The 20,832-nt window shown below is 36.2% G+C and overlaps 1 protein-coding gene across 1 annotated transcript; it reads left to right on the forward strand.

Annotated features, from left to right (window-relative positions):
* The first annotated feature begins 3,602 nt into the window (after positions 1-3,602).
* On the forward strand, positions 3,603-19,325 carry LOC136261309 (uncharacterized). Its single transcript, XM_066055284.1, has 7 exons — positions 3,603-3,740; positions 7,716-8,403; positions 12,016-12,572; positions 12,864-12,919; positions 14,255-14,359; positions 16,724-17,061; positions 18,129-19,325. The coding sequence occupies exons 2-7, from the start codon at positions 7,981-7,983 to the stop codon at positions 18,516-18,518; spliced, it is 1,869 nt and encodes a 622-aa protein (XP_065911356.1). The 5' UTR covers positions 3,603-3,740; positions 7,716-7,980; the 3' UTR covers positions 18,519-19,325.
* Positions 19,326-20,832: the final 1,507 nt, after the last annotated feature.

Below are 20,832 nucleotides of genomic sequence, written 5' to 3' on the forward strand. Positions count from 1 at the left end.
ATCAATACAATTTTCTGGCCATTTCATTCTCTAGCACTGGCTTTTGAAATTGGTAAATCTTGTTGTATGAAGAATTACACCCTTAATTCCTTTAATTGAATCAGGTTGGGAGTAACCCACAATACTGACTTCCACAGTTATGTAGTAGTTAGAGATGTTTAAATGATCCAACTCAGCAAGCAGTTGTAAATATTCTAGTTTCTGTTGCTTTCAACAATGCGCGGAGATCAATATGTTGTCTTGAGTTGAGGGGACAGGTTAACTCTATAATACCCATTGATGGAGAAATGGAAATATAGATAACAATGACACGTAATGAGGTGTGACCAGCACAGTTGAAGATATGGTTTCCTGTGGTGGTTCATTAAAGTGAAGACCCTGTAAGTAAGCATAGACCCTGACGCCTTGGCAATCAGCAAAAAGGGTTGCCAAAAAGTGCAACACTTGATTATGATGATAAGTGTACCTTTGTTGAGATAGTGCCTCTGCCAAAATATGGGCTGTATAGTTGGTCTGTTGGAGTCACCAAGGTACGTATACATTTTATTTTGTGCCAGCAATGCAAGTTGACTGCAGTGGGAAATGTGTCAGAGGAAGCCTTCAACAAAAAGGAAAACCGCCCAGGGTGAAACCCACCTAAGAGCTTGTTTTATGTTCTGCAAGAAGACTCCAACCTTGCTGATTATAGAATTTTACACAGTACACTGAGATGACTGAGGTGAGTTTCACAATCTAAACTTTATTAGCTGGACATTGGCTGCCTTATATATAAGGACCATGCTAATGGCATGAAAGATAGATGACTTTGTGCAGCAGATAGGATGGAACAGTCTTGAGTCTGAAACTGTAGAAGATAATTCCCGAGGCTGGAGCCCGATTCCTGCAGTCTAGAATCGGATAATGCACTAATGCATAAAAGTAAACTGAACTTTGCTACTCTAGATACATAAACACTATCTAGGGCAGCAAATACCAGGGTAATACAAAATCATCTTGTGGCACTTCTTGGAAGCTGTAACCATTTCTTAAAATAATGTGTAACTGTTGACTAAAGCTTTATTTTCTGATAGTATGATTGGTTATGGCATCCACACATAAATGAAACCTCAGTAATGAATTGATGTAGTTCTACAAAATTGTACTCTCCATGAATGGGAGTATCTGCATAGCTGATAATAATCTAGTTAAGAAGGCAGTTACATTTCTGTTTGTAATTGCTTTGGTTGATGATAAGGACGCATCTACAGGTTTTCCAAAAAATTGTCCCACCTTCTGATATCAATCTAGTTGTTCCAATCCATTGGACAGAGGTACTCCTTGAGGTTGGTGTTTAACACCATCAAAACGAAACGAGACAAGTTTGCATTATTTCAGCATTAGATCCAAGTCTGCTGCTCTTTTATCTATTTCTTGTAACGCAGAAAAATGGGTGTCGAAGTTAGTAGAAACTAGTGTAGCATCATCAGCACAGAATGATCCATCAAGTTAGCAGACTTAGGTGAAGGCTTCCAACTTACTTAACAGTAGCTGGTTTACTGCTGAAAAGTACAAACTTCCAAACCCTCTTACTGCAGGGTTTCCACTCCACTTGATGGAGGCCAATTTCTTCAAAAATTACTGTATCACTGTCATCATCATATATAACCTTGCAGCAATTATTGAAAAAATATTTATCAATGCGTCCTCTTACCATCCAGGCTTCTTGTTGCTACTTTCAGACTATTTCACATAAACAAATGAACCAAAACTGGTGGTAATATAAGCCATCAGAGTTAGGCACTGGTAATTGAAAAGTGTAGATTTGAGAGACGCTACCAATTGAAGCAGAGGGTTTAAAACTATGTAATAGAAAGACCATAGGGGAGAGTATCACCCTGAAATACTCCACACTGAAAAGGGATGGGAGGAGTCTCCCAAGAATTGCTTGAAACAGTGACTGATAGTTGTGAATAATGATTGAATATAATCTAACAGAAGTGCTGGCTCCTTAACTGCTCTTAGCATGTCAAATGAGATGATGTAATACTGAGCCAAAAGCATTCTTTAAGTCATTAATGTGATCATCAAAGATTTCCCATTAGAGAGCATCTTGCATAATAGCTGACAAAGTGTATAGAGCATCATTTTGTCTTAGGTACATTTCTAAATGCCAACTGATGATTTTGTGAAGTAGTTTGCCCACCACTGAAGTGAGAGCAATCAAATGGAAATTTATGGAATCATGTTTGTCACCTGTTTTATAAATCAGTTTAATACGAGCCTGGCACCAACTTCCTGGAACAGTTCCAGCTTCAAGGATCTTATTAATTCCATCTAGTCCAGGAGCTGATTTTACAGACCGGTGATGGAGTGAAGATTAACGAAGAATAATCTTCTTAACATTGAAAAGTAAGGTATCACAATCAGGAAGTGTCACTAGCCCAGGCAAGGAGATTCCCTCCATATTTTAGTGCCAGAGTTATCTGAACATATTTTGTGAAAGCAGTAAAAAGTGGTATCTGAATCAAACAGAGGACTTACATTATCTGAAAGTTGAAGGCATACTCCCAGGGATTATGTCTAAATTCCCATTCATTCTTGCTTAGAGTTCTGAACTGAGTGGTAGCTAACTTTTCAGGACTTTGTTGTGTGCTTTAATTATGTGCAAAAATCCTTTATAGAGTGTGGCAGATTCTTACATGAGTTCCTTTTTTAATGCTGACAAATTCTGTAAAGTTGTCTCGGCAATGCGACAAGGGTGATGCTGTCCATGAATACAGGGAGGCTTCTTGATATTCCCCATTACAAGATCACTTATGATATTAGAGAACTTCAGTCAGAGCTAAATCATCACTGCCTAAAGAATAGTGAAGCCAACCCACTCTATCACGGAGAGTCTTGTTTAGTAGTGTCCAACACGCATATTGCTGTGAGGAGGTGAAATCAGATGCCATCTTGGTCATGCATGTGAGTGGTTATTAGTCAAAACTAGATCATAATATTGGAAGCATTTTGGCTTGTACTGAAAGTAGATTGATTCAAGATCATGCTAAAATCAATGACTGAAATTATATTGTATTATACTCATTTATGAGGTTTACAATTACATTGTCTCAGAGAGAAAACCATCAATTATGAAGTGATGAAAGTACATAAATTACAGAAAGTGTGATAGTCCTCGGTCACATGCGACCACGTGTATGGTCCTACGGAAGAACCTGCGTGGGCATGGCAAGGGTGTGAATATAAAAATAAAATAAAAAGAAGCTATATAAATTAACTAATACTAGTCACATCCAGCCTACTCTAGTTTAAAACTCCTAATTTTCCTTATAGCTACTTGTTTGTGAACTTTTCCTGCGAGTTTATGACCACTAAACACACTGTATAATAATGCTAGCTATATTAATAATAACAGTGCTGAAAAAAGCATTAATTTTGTGGGCTTGCAATTGGTATAGTATCTGCTGCCAAGGCGCCATGAAAAGGTAGTGTGAGGCTGGTTTCTTGTCAGTTTCGTAAGAAACTGCAAACCTCCATGATCCCTAATATGCAGTACTACAGTACTGTATGATGTGGCTGTAAAGCGAAACCGGAAGTCACGCGACCTCACATTTATATACCACAAAAGCTTTTCCCAACTGACGACCTCGCAGACGATCGACCGACCAGGTGTAAAGGTGCAACCATCTGCCACATTCGCGACTGAACTAGCAATACGGACTCAGTGATTAGTATGTATTACAGGAGTCTGTAGATACGTAAGTTATAGTTACCATACGTACATATACGAATATTGTTACTGGACAGAAAACATGATTTTTTTCCTTACTTTCGGAGGGATTTTTTCCCTTAAGTTATATGCAGTACTGTTAAGTTATTTGCTGATGACATTGCTTTATACAAGCAAATTGTTTCAACCCATGATGAAACTTTACTTCAAGAAGACTTGACCAAAGTTTATCAATGGTCACAGTTATGGCAACTGAAATTAAATCCACAAAAATGTGAAAGTATTTGTATATCTTATAAGCGATCGCCACCAATGTGTAAGTACCATCTTAATGACCAGCCTATTCCATCTAAATCAGTAGTTTGTTACTTGGGGATGTACATCAATTCTCATCTTAAATGGAGTGATCATGTCAAACATATAACAGCTAAAGACTGCCGTTCACTCGACTATTTAAGACACACTCTTTTTGCAAGTCCATCTACTGTTAAATCTGCTGCCTACAATTGCCTTGTTAGACCATTACTAGAATATGCCTCACCTGTATGGTATTTACACACTGCCAGAGACATTGATAGACTAGAAGCAATTCAGAGACGAGCTGCACGCTGGGTGTGTGGTAGCAGATGGAATCCTCATTCACATAACTGGTCCAAATCTTCTACATCTTGTTTGCAGGACCTAAGATGGCCTGCGCTCCATACTCGTCAGTCCTATTTTACTATCACTCAAGTACACGATATTTACATGACAGAGTTTCTATCCCATTCAACTCACATTTCAAGTTTTCAAGCACCAATACTAGATCCCATTCACTTTCACTTACCACATCATCATCTACCATTAACGCATACCGTTTTTCTTTTTTTATAAATTCTCCATTTCTTTGGAACTCAGTACCTGTAGAAATTTTACAAATTTCCAAAGCAATTCCTTTTCGGATGGCACTTTGTCGACTTCTGCTCAGCTAACCTGATTTTGTAATTTTCTCTTTGTTTTCTTTTTGTATAGGTATGTAGTTGTCGTGTGTCATGTTTTTGCTGTATGTTTTATTTTGTACTTGTAACTGTATGTATGTATGTATGTCTTTGTAAGGGGAGCACGTTTGCAGGCTTTGCCTTTTGTGTGACCCTTGTCTTTTGACAAAAATCGATAATCTAATCTAATCTAATCTAATCCTTACTTTCCAGTCAGTCAGTAAGTCAAGTCATTAGGTCTAAGTCCCTGAAATTAGGTTAGGTAATCCTAAGGCTGCAGCACATGTTGCTGTCAGACCTTCAGTGCTGGTCACTGTAAAGTGCTAATAATGCATGCCGATGTGCCCAGGGAGCGTCTAACGTCCCAAGTAAAATTACACACATACACACATGATTACCGTGCAGCTATGTTAAGTATGTCAATGTTACTATGGAGCTCATGATCTGGAATGTAGCAATATTAATCAAAAGTGCAGTACACCACTAAGACTGAGGCATACTATTATTATTATTATTATTGGTAATACTATAGCGTGTAGCAACTCTGATAGCAACTTACGTACTACATGATCACTTATATTATAATAGCTAATTACCTGGCTGGCTATGGTGTAAACCATAAATTAAAACCACCCAGGGTTCAGGCTCTGGTAGTGCTCGTGGCTGTGTTGAATTGAAAGTCATGATATCCTTTGATAGCTACTTATTTTCCCACTTAACAGTGCATGGAGCTCAAAGCAACCACATGCACGTCCTTACGGTACTAGTTACCATCTGATCTTCCAGTAAAATTTCACTGACTGCTCAAATAATTTATTTAGAATTCAATAAGGCCATGGCCCCAAGGTCTTCTCACAGAATCTTGACAATACGATAATTATAATTAGTTACACGTAGTATGATATACGTGACCTGTCAAATTGATTATGATGTGTCAAAAGGATCAATTGGCTCTCAAACTATAGCAATGCTTTTGTGCAAACAGTGATGTTAAAAAGTACAGGGATAGGTACATTGTTTTAGTTAAGTACTAACGTGAAGCCATGCAGCATTGGAATTTTAAATAACTTAGCAATTTAATTTAGGACATCTGAAGTTAACAGCTTAACCACACGCTCATCAACTGTATGACAGGCTTCACAATTCATCATTTTGCTCTGTCTTCTGTTGATAGTAAATATGTAAGTAGCTGAATACATTACATGGATGTGTGCATACATGCATTATTAAATCCATACTTCCTTGACAACTAAATCACTGTTAGTAATTTTGTTCAAATTTTCGTTAGCCTGATGATCACAGAGTTAATGAAGGATAGCTTACCAGGGGCGAAGCTAGAAATTTTAAATAGGTGAGGCAGACTTTGCAATGCTTATCTTGGATCATGAGTTGGTGCATGCACTAGCTCTGGTGTACACAGCATACTCAGCATCATAACATGCTTCACTGAGCTACGGGAGGCATACTCCATCCCAGGAAATGTTCAAAAATTTATTTGAATCTGGAGGTAATTTTAATCATACTAGTCATACTAATATGAAGTAATTGCGAAGAATGCTTGGTCCTCACTGTGGTTGTCCATTTTAGCTAGCTATACATAGCACACACAAAGTTGACCACCATTTGAACCGTGACTGTTGTTATCAGCTTACCGTATACATTAGTAAGAGTCCATCCAGCCGAAGGGTCTCTTCAGAAACTGGTCTAGCAAGATCGAGATACCTTTGATAGAGCACTCACCATAATATACCAGTGATATGCTTTTTGCACATAATTTAAGGGATTCTTGGAGCCACCCATACCAGATCACTGCTTCATAAATTGCTGTAAACATTAATGCAAACCTCCATAATGGCCCGTGTTAGCTTCTCAGTTAGGTCACCAATATTTGGTGAGGCAACTGCCTCACCTGCCTACATTGTAGCTATGCCCCTGCTTCAAATGCTAAGCAGAGTTATTTAAGTTACTGCTGCAGGCTATGATAGACAAGCTTGAAAATCCATTACACTATTGAAGCCATGTAATTAACTAGACCTACTGTTAACTGCACAGTTTTTAATAAAGCAATCATTATGTATACTCACTGTAACTGTCAACCACAGTGTATCTGCCCCTGATTTATGGAGAAACTACTGTTTTTACTTTAGTTTCTACCATATCCATTGAGTCCAAATAAAGATCTCTGTGTGTTTAACATGCTGGCTTGTTGACTCTTGTTTCTTTACTTTTTTCAGTTCCCATGTTTTAATTTTTAAAATTACTTTCTCACTGGTATATATATAATATTATGGAACTTTAATGATTGTCTTAATACACAAACCTCCATAGCTAATAGAGACAGAGATTTAATCCCAGGTTTGGCTCCAATCACTTTTACTGCTGAGATACGTATGAAGACCTCTGCATTGTAGAACCATAGCAAAAGTCATAGACCAAAGTAATAGTATCTGCTACATAATGGTTTAATTGTAAGTGATCAGCATACATACAATTGCAACTTCTAAGAATTCCCACCATGTTTGATATAGTCTAATTTTGTACATGAATGCTGCTATATCGAAACATGAGTAAATGGTGGTAAAGTGAGCACCAGGTAAGTTTCAGATTAAGGATTGCGTAGACAAGTCCAAGGCTATAAATTACAAGCTGTTGAAGGCTATGACTGGTTGTCGTTTGTATTCTTATAGAACAACACACATATGCATTTGTAAAATGTGCTTCACCATCATTCAAGGCTATTATATCACCATTTTCATGTTTGTCAATTTTTTGTTCTTGACATTTTAGTATAGCTAGTGTTCATTGCCATGGGTCAGCTTCAGAAAATTAACATTGTATATATCTAACTAAAAGAGCATTAGCTATTTGAGCATGCATGTTTCAATTATTCATACAGTACGTGTATATCTGAAACAGAGTCCATTCATGTTACATAAACTGACATGCACATAATTACAGTTACACATAAATTATTATACTATTGTCTTGGATGATCTCAGTTACAGTGCGTTTTATTTCTATCTTAGAGTGGAGTTCTGTGCTCTTTTGTTATTCTTGCTTGGAGTAAATCCAATAGTTGCTTAAGAATACCTACAACAACAGATTGTACAAATCCCTCCATATTGTCTCCCTTGAAACAGTCAAACAATATACTGTAGTCCTTCATTTGACTACCTTGAAACTGCACACCCTCATCAAGTCTACCATATTGTACCACTACTACACTGACTTATTTTAAATACGGAATCACCAAACCTCACAGTAACATATTAAATGCAATAAGTTTACAACATGAGTGAAACATATGATAGTGGAATCAATGTCACACAAATTTCAGAAATCAGCAATGACCTTGATACTGTTAGCACCGAGACAAGGTTTGATACTTCAACTCCATACAATGGGTACAAAATACATAAAGTTGATAGAAAGCTTTCATTGGACTCCAGTTCAGTGAACTATGAAAGTGAGTATGAAGAAAACTGTAGTTATGTGATGATCCACAGCCCTACCACTGATCAGGGATTTTCATTCACAAGAAGATATGGAAGAAAAATGTTAAAGTGTCGTTTGGTGACAAGCTTCTTGTTTGTTCTCTGCACAGTGATATTGTTGTATCAAATTCCTGTTGTTTTATTCTATGCTAAAATAAGTCCACATATTGATGACTCAGACATTACTGATTATGTGGATTTTAAAAGCTGCTCTGTTCAAGTGAGTGCATTATTATTGCAATCTATCTGAGTTGATCATGGTTTACCTGCAGACAATGATGTAGTACACAAGTATTACATGCAGGTTTTATATATGCAAGACTACTGTTCTCCAAATGTCTTGTAGTGTCTAAAAAACATCAACTATGTTGCTAATATTATTAATTAGCTTGCTCTGCTCATTAACGCATGCAAAATTCTAAATGTGGCACTGACTAATCCTTGAACATTTTAAAATGTATCCACCTACACTGTATGTCTTAAGTTCAAAAGTGTTAGTCCAGGAAGATCAACCGAGCCTTCCTGGTAGAGTGAATCTAGAATCATAGTCCAGGAAGACTGACTATGAAAAATCTACTGATGTAATTCAATGACGTAAGTGTTTAATTCTTCTGTTTGTGTTGAGGATAGAATGATTAGCTAAAGAGAATTTGATATCATTTGTAACATCTATGTCCAATTCATATAATGTAATGCAGTATTGAACCACCTAGGTATGCATTCGTGAATTTTCCATGTTTTTTCCACACCTAAATAATTATGTAACATGTATCCTAAACAAAAATAGCCTTGGGGTTGTAAAAAAAGGGTGCTGCCAAGCAAAGTAGGATCAATCAAACAAGCTTATTCAACATGACTGGTAAGAACAAGGACTGATATCAAGTTGCGGCCAAGTAGATTGGAATATTACCATGATCAATCTGTTAAACAACTGGTAAGAACAAGGACTGATATCAAGTTGCGGCCAAGTGAATGCAGTATTACCCATTCTCTTTGTATCAAGCTATAGCTATATAATAAAACTAGAGCAAATACACATGCAACTGTTATTAAATTGTCATTTGGCCACTTTTTAAAATCACACACTACAAGAAAAGCGGCCAAATGATTATTTAGTAATAGCTGCATGTGTATTTGCTCTGGTTTTATTATATAGCTATAGCTTGATACAAAGAGAATGGGTAATACTGCATTCATTTGGCCGCAACTTGATATCAGTCCTTGTTCTTACCAGTTGTTTAACAGATTGATCATGGTAATATTCCAATCTACTTGGCTGCAACTTGATATCAGTCCTTGTTCTTACCAGTCATGTTGAATAAGCTTGTTTGATTGATCCTACTTTGCTTGGCAGCGCCCTTTTTTTACAGCCCTAAGGCTGTTTTTGTTTTAGGATATCACACATTTTTGTCACCGAGCAAGTCCAAAAAAATTAATGCATAAAGCTAATAGCTAGTTTCATACAAGCCACCTTTGGATATCACAACAGCTTCAACAGTTATTGTGTCATAGCTTGGGACATGAAGTGGCAAAACCAAAGAATGTAATTTGGTACAAGTAGGCAGGTACTTGTCGGTGTTGCAACCTCAATAGGGTATGGCTTCTAGGCACCATTAAAACCACCAGTCAACAGATTGAGTAAAGCCATTTCCCCGCAGGTGAGAACGTGTCTTATTGTACTGGATTGTCTCTTGAAATGCACAAACAAAGCTGTATTGTGGGCTGCGTTAGCCCAGCTACTTCAGACCCATTATTAAATAACAACTGAATAACAAAGCAGGGCTGGAGCCCATGGTCCGTCTTGTCTGGCATTGACTGGACCACTTTTCAGGTACTTTAATTTTCTCGAGATACTCTAATAGAGCAGTCATCAAAATATACTCTAATAGAACAGTCATCGTGATACTCTAATAGAGCATCCAGTAACTATAAGCTATAGCCACTGTTCTATAATTACACTGCTGTCTAAACCATTACATGTGAATCTCTGACAATTGTCTTTAAATCACTCAGAGTTCCAGTGATGGCATTGTATTGGGTTAATTGATTGTGCATGCCATGCATTAGTATAGTTACAATCTAATGGTGTATCTCAAAGAACTAAACTTTCACTTTGAGAATTTTTTGTATTATGAATGAAATTATAGCTACTAGATATGAAATTGGATTAATTGGTACTGTAGCACAAAATTACCATTGATTGATATTAACAAAAAGGAGAAAGAGAGCCTCCAGGTGCCATTTCAGAGCATCTATTTTCAAAAATTTCCCTGGTGGAGCATAACCCCAGACCTCCCTAGCTTGGCATGCTTAGCACATACAGTTGAGTATATTACATGAAACTGAGCAGATAATCTCTAATTTAAATATTAGATTTGAGTAGTGTGCATGACTATGGCCTCCACTGTAGTCCATGCCGGACCACTCAAAATCTCTGGGGTCCGGCCTTGTAACAAACACTTATGAGAATAGCACGTGTGATAGCAAGTTCATTGAGTTCCGACTACACTGATCATGTTCACATAGCGTTGACACTTATGGCTGAATTTGCACTCAGTTCACCGACTATAAATAAACCCTACTGTAGTTAGAGGCCAGGTGTCTTAAATTTAAGATAGGTTCTAAAAGACTGCAAAATAAATCAGTAATTAGCATAGGCGATGTTATTATCCTATGAGTGCACTTATGGAAATTAACTCACCACTTCCCAGAAAAATGACAGGTCATAATCGGGCGAAACTACTCAATTACATATCAAAGATTGTCCCATGAAGCACAAGAGTGAATGAATCAAACTTTGAGAAAATCGTTTATGGTGGCTCTCGCAAGAAGGGGGGAGTTCCGAGATTTGTACTGAAGAAACTTTATTGTTATATAAGCGTATTACTAAGTAAGTAATCCCTGTTATATTTTAGTAACACCGCATAAAATTTTGCTGAAAACGTCGTATTCTTCTCCTTCTCCTCCTTCGCATACTCGTTAGCGCAAGCTGCCCATTTTTTTTTTACTCTTATATCTTACACTGTGATAGTTGTACAGCCTTGGATTTGTTATCACAAGTTCTTTGGCTAGTTCACCAAAGGTTTTGTTGCATCGCGAGGTTTTTTTACAAAAGAATAGTTTTGAAGGTAGGTTTTAGGTGTGCATTCTATGTTAGTTAGTTGTTCGTGTAAATAACTCATGGGAGTCGCGCGCCCTACTTTCCTTGGCTGCATGACTCACTATCATGAGTCTTGATTAGGCTATCGTGTTTAGGACATATAAATATACGTATTAATTGTAGTGCAGTGGTACATCTAGGATTGTTAAAGTGAGTTTCTTAACATTTAATGGAATGTGTTTTAGCTATATATAAATGAGAAAAGAAATATTGAGGGTCTGCATGGGACAGAAAATTTAGAAGCACTAGCTGATATCAAATTTTACTAAGTAGTAGTAAACTCAATACTTTACACTGTGAAAATTTAAAGTTGTATATACTGCAAGTTTCTGCTTTGACCGCTCTACTTGAGTGATTATTTGACTGTTCTGTTACAGTATGTTAATGCAGTGGGAGGTGAAGAGGAAAGCAGATTTAATAACTATCATGGATATGCAATCAAATGCATGCTATATATATATATATATATATACATATACACACAGAGTTTAAATTTCAAAACAGCAACAAAACACTTGTTAAACAGCTGCTTAGCTAAATTTAAAATGGGTTTCTGTTGAAACCACATCAGTATTATCATAATTCTATGAAAATAAAGATACCAAGATAGTATTATTTTGGCATCACTATCATATTTAATGTGCTTGCTTGTTCATTTTTATTTTGTTTTAGTCTGATCCTGCAGAGGAGCAAACTGTTGAATTACTACTGGAAGAATGTAACAATACAATGACAGGATTTGGTGATGATCTAGATTGTGATGAATCAGTAATTACAGGACTATCAGTAATTTTTGCTGTTGGATGGTATATGGAGAACACAGAGTGTTATTATGATTCATTGTCATTTTTCTGCAATGCAACACTTCTATTGTGTAATGGTAATAGTTCTTCAGTAGACCTGACTGGAGAGTGTGAAGAAGTTCGAGATAACAAATGTGCTTCTGAGTGGAGAATAGTGGAGAGCTTTATCAATGCAACTGTTCCAGATTGTATAAGTTACAATGAGGATGGAAATCTGACATTTTCAAAAGCTCCTTCCCTTCCATGTCCAAGCAACTTTGATCATTTTTGTGGTTCAACATGTTTACCAGTCTGTGATGGACACTACTTGCTCACAAAAAACACCCTAGATCTTGCCTTTTATGTTTTAGCTATTATCACTGGAGCTATTAGTTTAATTGGAGGAGTGATCACTCTGATAGCTTGTTATTATAATCAAGATAGAGTGTAAGTGCAATAACATACTGTGTGTCTAAATAATAACCCTGTTTTTGTTGGTGAGGTACATTGGCATTGACTACTGTAGACTATGTGGGGGAATTATACATAATGTATTCATATGTACAAGGAGCCTTAGTAACCTAATCTGAAGTATTGATTAACTGTACAGCAATAGGAATAGCAATTAATTGTTTGTGGAAATAGTTTTAGCACTGTAAGTCTGTAACCATACATGTAAGTAGCACACTACATAATTCCGAGTAATGTTTTATCAAGTTTTTTCTCTTTTTCTTTTAGATTGCAGTTTCCTCAGACATATATTCTATACAATACCGTGGTTGTGATAATTTTTGGTAAGGAGTTAAATGAACAATGTAAACTTTTGGTATAACCACTACGTCCCAGTCAAAGGGTCTGTAATGAGTAAAAAATCACCTAGCTGCAAGATTTGAGAAATTTATGGAAATTAAGACCGAAGAATTAGATTTAAAATTTACAAATTAAGGCCACAAGGTTTACACTTCATTGCTGACTCCTTGGTCCCAGCATGAATATTATTGGATTATAACATCTACAGCTCATGATCATGTACATTGTTTAGTTCAGCTATATGTACAATAGTGGATCCATGCATCTGGGTACATGCTTAAGTTCAGTGTTGTGCATGCATAATATCGAAAGAGAAAACTCCAGTGCATGAAGTTGCTTCCTTTGTGGCTTTTTACCACCAACCAGGGGCGTAGGAAGATATTTAACTTATGGGTGTCCAGTGGTAAAGCTGAAGACCAAAAAAATGTCTCGAGTGTGACTGCTTTATTAGAGTCATTGACTGCTCTATTAGAATATCTCAATCTTTTCAGTAATAGATAGTACAGTGTGCTGACGCCTGTTAGTTGCGCCACTGGAAATATTTATGGGTGCCCAAGCACCCATAGCACCCATGCCTCTTACGCCCCTGCCACCAACCAACCATAAATTTAGAGTGTAGTTGCTACAATACTAAAAGTAGTATATCTTTCCCACATTAGAATAAAATATGTTTATAGAACTTTGTGTGGGCGATATCAAATGAATAGTATACTGAAATACTTTAATTTATACAGTACAGTTGAGGTATGAAATGTACTTTAGTGCCCACCATCTATACTTTATGAAACTTCAAAGCTTAATAAAGGACAGTTGTTACAGTAATTAAATACAGGTGTCAGTGGTTTGTTGGGCATGGCCAACACAATACCAGAACTTTGTAATCAGCAGCTCATGGTCAAAATTACTGAGGTTTAAAATGATTACACTAATTAACATGCTTGTTGTACAATACGAGGAAATGACATGAACCTCACAATTAACACTCATGATCGTCTGGATTAGTGTCATCATGTGTAAGTGTACAACCATCATAACATTATATGCAAACTGCCATGTTAGTGCAGTTTATGTACTGAGTTTCAATCCACTAGAAATACTTTAAAGCAATGCATTGCTTGTGCAATATGGATAAAAAAGCACTTGTTGTTTGACCTTGATACTAATACAGCACTTTGTTTTCCCTTGTGTTTTATTAGCGTCTCAGCTGCATGCTCCATGTTTTATTATACATATATAGCACTCATGGCAATGCTGGCTTTCATGCATGTTTGCTGATGTTTGGTTGTGGTCATATTATCACATTCTGTACATTATTGCAGTGATTATAGAGAATATACCAGTTGTGGTGGGGAAGTCTTTGGATTGTTCAGACAGAAACTATTGGATAGCAGCAAATGAACCAACCAATTTCTGTCAAGTTCAAGGTTGGTGATCAACTGTGCAATACTATACTGTATTATTTTAGTAGGGATCATAGAAGTAACCTACACCTGCAGCAATGTGTACATAATTCCTTCTCTTGGCATATAGCTTGTCAATATAACCAGACTGAAATAGGGAATAAGTGTCCATCCACTAGTATTGTATAGCTGGAAGTGTGGGTGACCTCGAGCTCATTATTTTCTATTCCTAAAATCTAGGGATGCACCAATTTTGCTGGCAAAATGTTTGGAAAAATACGTTGGTAAAAGCAAAGAGCAAAATGCTGGAAAAATAGGTGGAGAAGTGGGCACCAAGGAATGGCACTTAACACATTTTGTATGAAAAAGATCGAGATACTCTAATAGAACAGTCACACATAATAGGACAACATATACTCATAGGAAATGGTGACTAAAAATCGAGATACTCTCATAGAGCAGTCACTATGTATGAGATACGAAATATTCTAATAGAGCAGTCGCACATGCTTGTAAGCTAGCGATACTGCAATTAATTTTTACTGATGCTCAGCAAAATAGAAAAAGTTCGAGCAAAATATTGAGCAAAATAGGTAAGAAATAAAAGAATTGCTGGAAAGAAAAATAGGTGGAAAAAAAAGAAGAAAAATAGGTTAATCCCTACTAAAATCCCAGCTAGTTCAAACTGTAAACCTAGCCTCACCTTACCATCACAATTGCTTGGCAGTATTGGCTAGCTATAATCAAATGTGTACTCAGAGTGACACAAAACATTTTCAATGAGTTCCTATGGAAATCTTGTTTAGCCAAATAAGTCCAAATTTTCTTCTAACCAATGTACTGACTGATGCCTTTAACCAAGCATAGCATTTCTAATGTCATGGACTTGATGAGTTCAACACAGTAATTGAAGCTCAAAACATGTTTTACTTATTTCTTTCTTTTCTAGCACATAGGTATTGATATGTAGTAAAGAATTGATGGTTTTCCGCAGTGCTGGCCACGGTATTTGTATAATAGGAATTTAAAATGGGAATTGTCCCTTATGTCTGGGATTTTGTACTGTTCTTCATTTGTAATGCTGTGTAACAGGCAGAGCATAGCTGAAAATGTAGCAACGTAATGATGCTACTTTTCAGTATTTGATAGTCGGGGTGTCTACAGAATAGGGCTGGGGGATAGTATGTGCATATTGGAATATCGGGATAGTAACACTATCGATATTGTCTATATTGCTTGAAAATTTACTATTGGACAGTAATTAACAAGTAAAATATAGAGAAATATCTACAAAATACTTTAAAATAATCACTTTTTGGAACAAAAATCAGCCTAAAAGGCTGTTTAATATCTTATGCAAAATACATGCATGGGTGCATCCCTCCTTACAACTCTCTTTGAAGGCAACTAATAGGAAATAGGTGAATTATCACTATTGTTTTATTATTGTCTATCGTGAACAGTATCTTGATATCGTTCGGACAGTGAAAATTTCACTATCGCTCAGCCCTACTACAGAAGTGTATGATATGTCTGGTACCATCCTCTCTGTTGATGTGGTATTCAGGGTTTTCCAGTCACAACAAACATACCATACTTCCTTGGTTAAACACCGCACCTTAAATAGTAGTAGGCTTGAGCCAATTATGCTTTGAAAGTGGCCAATTATGCTTTTGTGCTCCTATTATGCTCAAAATTATGATTTCAAAAATCAGGATTATGCTCTAGAGTTGGCTGTTTTATTAGAGTATATCAGCCTTTCTTGACTGCCGTATTAGAGTAAGTGACTGCTCTATTAGAGTATCTCAATCTTATTTCTGCGAAGTGTGAATAAATCAACCATGAAATATTAACATTACAAATTTTCTTGATATGAAATGCAGTAATAAAGTGTAGTGTGTTCATGTTTTGCTGTATTTTTTTGCAAACACATAGTGCAATTATTAAAATCTTGAAAATTGTCCTATTATGCTGGCATAATGCTTGATGCTTTTGCTAGCTTATTATGCTCGAAATTATGCCGGCATAATTGGTGCAAACCTAAATGGCAGCCACACTTGAGTGGTGCCCTAATCGATTTTGAAAATAAGGGCTTAAACATCATTTTGAGTGGTGGCCAATTTGGAATAATTGCTGCGTCGATTTTTGGAAGTAAGGTAATAAGCATCATGGCATTTAACCAAATAATATTAAGAAAAATTAATTTGAATAAAAAATGCAAACCTTCATGATCCCTACTATGTAGTACTACTGTAGCAGTTAAGGTATGCCTTAAAATTGGGCCTTTAAAATGTGATGGACCATAATTGTACTCTAAACAAATGATTGTCAGTGTACCGTGTGTTATTGAGGAGTGTGCATTCACTTTCACGTGTGGTTAATACACAGGTTTCCTAATTCAGTTTGGCTATGGTTTGTTTTTTGGATTTTGGAATTTTCATCTGCTTCATCTTTTCCTATCCTTGGTTTTTCCATTCAAAACTAAACAGCTACTGGACTCATCATCACACAGGAGAATGATTCACATCACTGAAGTGACCATAGTACTACTAGTCAGTGTAATTCCTCCAATAATTACCCTCACTGTGTCACAGTATGAAAGTAATGGATACTACTGTTTTCCTCAATCTCCTACTGTTTTGTTTTATGGTGAAATTTTACCATCTATGCTTAAACTTTGTATTGGTCTTGTATTAATATTTCTCTCATTGATGTTTCTTCGAAGAGTAAGTTTGTGTGTTGTTAACTTTCTTAACTTGACAATGTATGTTTCTAACCATAGCTATCTGCTATGCTATATTCACAGTATGAACACCACATGGATAAGAGTTTCGGATTGTAGCTATATAGTAGCTTTGGGGGTATGATATTACAGGTTAAGAGTTTATTGGGACTAAAACATTTCTCCCTAGTTATAATGCTTATGTATTGGAGTCTTTCAGTTGAGATATAGCAGTTAAAAACACACTTTAGCTAGGGTTTGAGTCTTCAGAAAGTATCTATGCACAAAATGACAAACGTGGAAAGGCATTAATTCTGTTATGCTGTGGAAAGCAAATGTCACATAAATGCATTATTCAGAACATTTTACAGTTAAGGACCCTATCCATTTGCACTGAACTTTTTTTTTGTCAAAACCTTGCAAATCATATCTTATGGTCTGTTCACATTCACAAAAGCCACAATGCATCTTAACAATGCCATGCTTCTTTTGGTATGAAAATTCGTTATAGCTATGGCATTTTAAAGGTAAATATTTTCAACCGATGTCACAAAATCCGAAAGATAAAATATTTCAAGATTACTGGTATCAACAACCTAAAATGGTGCTCTGAATAGAATCCAGGAGTACAATTTTTATAAATGAAATGTCAAACAATTCAATAAGGTGCTATATGGCATAGGCTTAGTAATATATTATTAGATATGATGCACTGGCCCATGTCAGATGGATAAAAAACTACGTAGCTATGCACACTCAGTATATGGAGAATAGTCTCTATTGGGTTTGGGGGAATGCTCCTAAAGAGAAGATTTTAGCTTTCTGACTGGGGGAAATTTTACACACTGACTGTTCTATTACAAAGCTGACTGTTCTATTAGAGTGACTCAATCTCTTCGCAATTATTATGATCATTAATTCATAGCTAGGCTGGTCCTCCTGGATTGCTATGCCTGCTATAGTTATGGTTATGGTCATTTCAAACACTCAGGACTGTATATAGGCCTGGCATAAAGAAATACATGTAAGATGTATTGTGATAATGACTAGGAAACATTGTTTTTTTATTAGGAACATTACTGGAAGACAAAAAACACCAAAATTTCCAAATCATTTTGTATGGGATATTCAATTCCCGAAGTCAAGCTGATCCTACTTTTTTGTTACTATGCCATAAACTTCCTGGTGTACCTAACTTCACTAGTTGTTCACTTGATTGCTTTACATGATTACGGAGTGAACATCTTTCAGTACAAGTTTTGTTCAGCTGGAGGCTACAAAGAAGAATGTGAAATTCACAGAGAAAGAGCTGAAGAGTCATTTATACCATCAACCATTTTGAGTATATTATCAGTTTTATTATTCTCAATGATTAGCTTCAGTCACTTGATGTATGTAATACACTTCAAAACTGCAATTAACACTATAAAAGATACACTTAAATCTTGGAACTGCATATAGTGACTATACATACATCACATGTAGTGAATGTCTTGTAAGTTTACTTCTTTCATTGTATTCACACATCCCTAACTATTATTCCTGTATACCTTGCAGCATATTATAATATGGTCTACTGTCGTTGCTTGTCTCATAAAATACAGAGTGTTAATAACTCATTTTATGTTCTTTACCCCTCTAAAAAGTTATAAAAAGAATGCATGTCAATTGTGTTTTATAATCCAGGTATGTTTTATCCTTCTCTTTGTGACATTTTGCTATACAAATGTTATTGAACTATATCGCCAGTATCTATGATTGCCGTAGCTCCAATGGAAAGTTTACTGGCTAATTAAAACCCACAATTATGTTCTGTATAAAACAGCTACAGTGTACAACTGTATGCATAGTGTAGCTGGATATCCAGCAGTGACTGATGTAAGGAAGAATGAATGTTCTGTGGAATGTAGACAGAGAATTCAATTACTGACACTTACGTAAGACTATAATTATACTCAATGGTTGGAGAGCTTATTTCTATGTACATTGTAACCCACCTAAAACTGCAGATGACAATTTATCCAACAGTTAGAGATCCAGAAAAACTGTGTTGCTTGATGATAGCCAGCTGGTACTAGATAACAGATGCATATGGGAGGTGAGATTCAGGGGTAGGTTGAAGAGAGGAAAAGTAGACTGGAACCCCAAGAGGGCTATAGCTACTCGCTGAAAAGAAGGTACTTCTTTGACCAACCCCTAATGATGGTTTACTGAGGAGATTTGTCATCACAAGTTATGAAACAGTATTGGTTTTGTAAGAACACAGCAGCTGTGTGCAGATGAATGTACAATCAAACAATAATATGGGTTAACTGACCTAACTTCTAGTAATTTTTCTGTGATTGTTGTCTAGCTAAACAGCTAGCCACACAAAAAATCTGTTAAATGGTTAAACCTCGGTATTCAGAGTTTGTCAGCAGCTGTATGCATGTGAGTTGTATACTGTTATCACAATTTAAGTACACATAGATGTGCATTCACTGTATACAGTTATTGTGCAGGCTCTGTAGCTAATTATAATTTAGTCTGATGTTTTGACTAGGCCTAGTTTTGACCCTTCTTTCCAGGATCCATTTCTGTAAGTATAGCTACAGTATGGGAAAAAAGATACATATCTGGTCAAAACTGTAATAATATTATTTTATCTTTGGAGTTTATGCTTCGGACCATGTTAGATAGCATGAAGATAGATATCTTGTGTTTGTGTGTTTTCGGGCCTGGTATTGAATTTCAAGATCCCAGTAGTTCAGTGTCTTTCAGTGTAAGTCAGTTATAGCAAATTTTGAGTCAGTTTAAGAAAATTGCATTTTGAGTCATTCTACCTAGCTAATTCAACTATCTAGTTAGTAAATATCTGCCCTCCAGTACTGCTATTTTGAGTGCAGGAGGATGTCATGAGAAACTAATAATTAAGTTTATGTGACCTTAATCTGATAAACTGTTGAGATCACTCGCTGATTAAATTTCAGAGGGTCTGTATAATTATCCTGGGGTAAATGCCTCTCCTCATACCATCCCCTAGGTTGCATGGCATGCAGTCTGCTTGCCATTAGATGCTAGCTTTGCACACTAAGATAATTATATGCCCTTGTACATGAATATCTAAAGTGTTGTATACAGTAGCTAGCATAAGCTAGGCCCTGACATCACAAAAATTAATGTCTGGCTATAAATCCCTGAATGTACCCCTAAAAAGCTTTACATGCTACCTATATATAGTGTAACACATAATATACATGTGTGTTTGTTCTGATTTATTAATTAGTTCAGTGTTGATTGTAATGACATGCAGTTATGGCACTGAAAGTTAAAACATATCATGCCCTAATCTCATAAACTTTGCAACTACTGTAAATACACTACCTACACCAAACAGCATATTTAATGCTAATTAATTATAGCAGCAGTGGAACATCAAACTTGGTTGTTAATATGGCTAACTATTGCCTGTAAGCTTTACACTGTATAAACTATAATAGCACACTCAATGGCCTGTGCTTATGTTAAAGGGGTCTAGGGGTAGAGACTCCATGCAGGGAGCTTTTGCAGATGCATTCTAGAGGTATTTTAATTGAGCTTGATTTTGGTTCTCCATGCATCAGACTGCTCAGACTATAGCTATTGTGCAGTACATATTTATTTGAATATAAGATAACAAGCAATCCGATAGTGGATATATGTACAGTAGCTACATGTTATGATACATACAAAAGCACGAATGCATGACATCATCAAAATGTGTTAATCTATTTACTAAATAATTATGTTCAGTTGA

Source organism: Dysidea avara, chromosome 7 (genome assembly GCF_963678975.1).
Source record: "Dysidea avara chromosome 7, odDysAvar1.4, whole genome shotgun sequence".
Taxonomy (NCBI): domain Eukaryota; kingdom Metazoa; phylum Porifera; class Demospongiae; order Dictyoceratida; family Dysideidae; genus Dysidea; species Dysidea avara.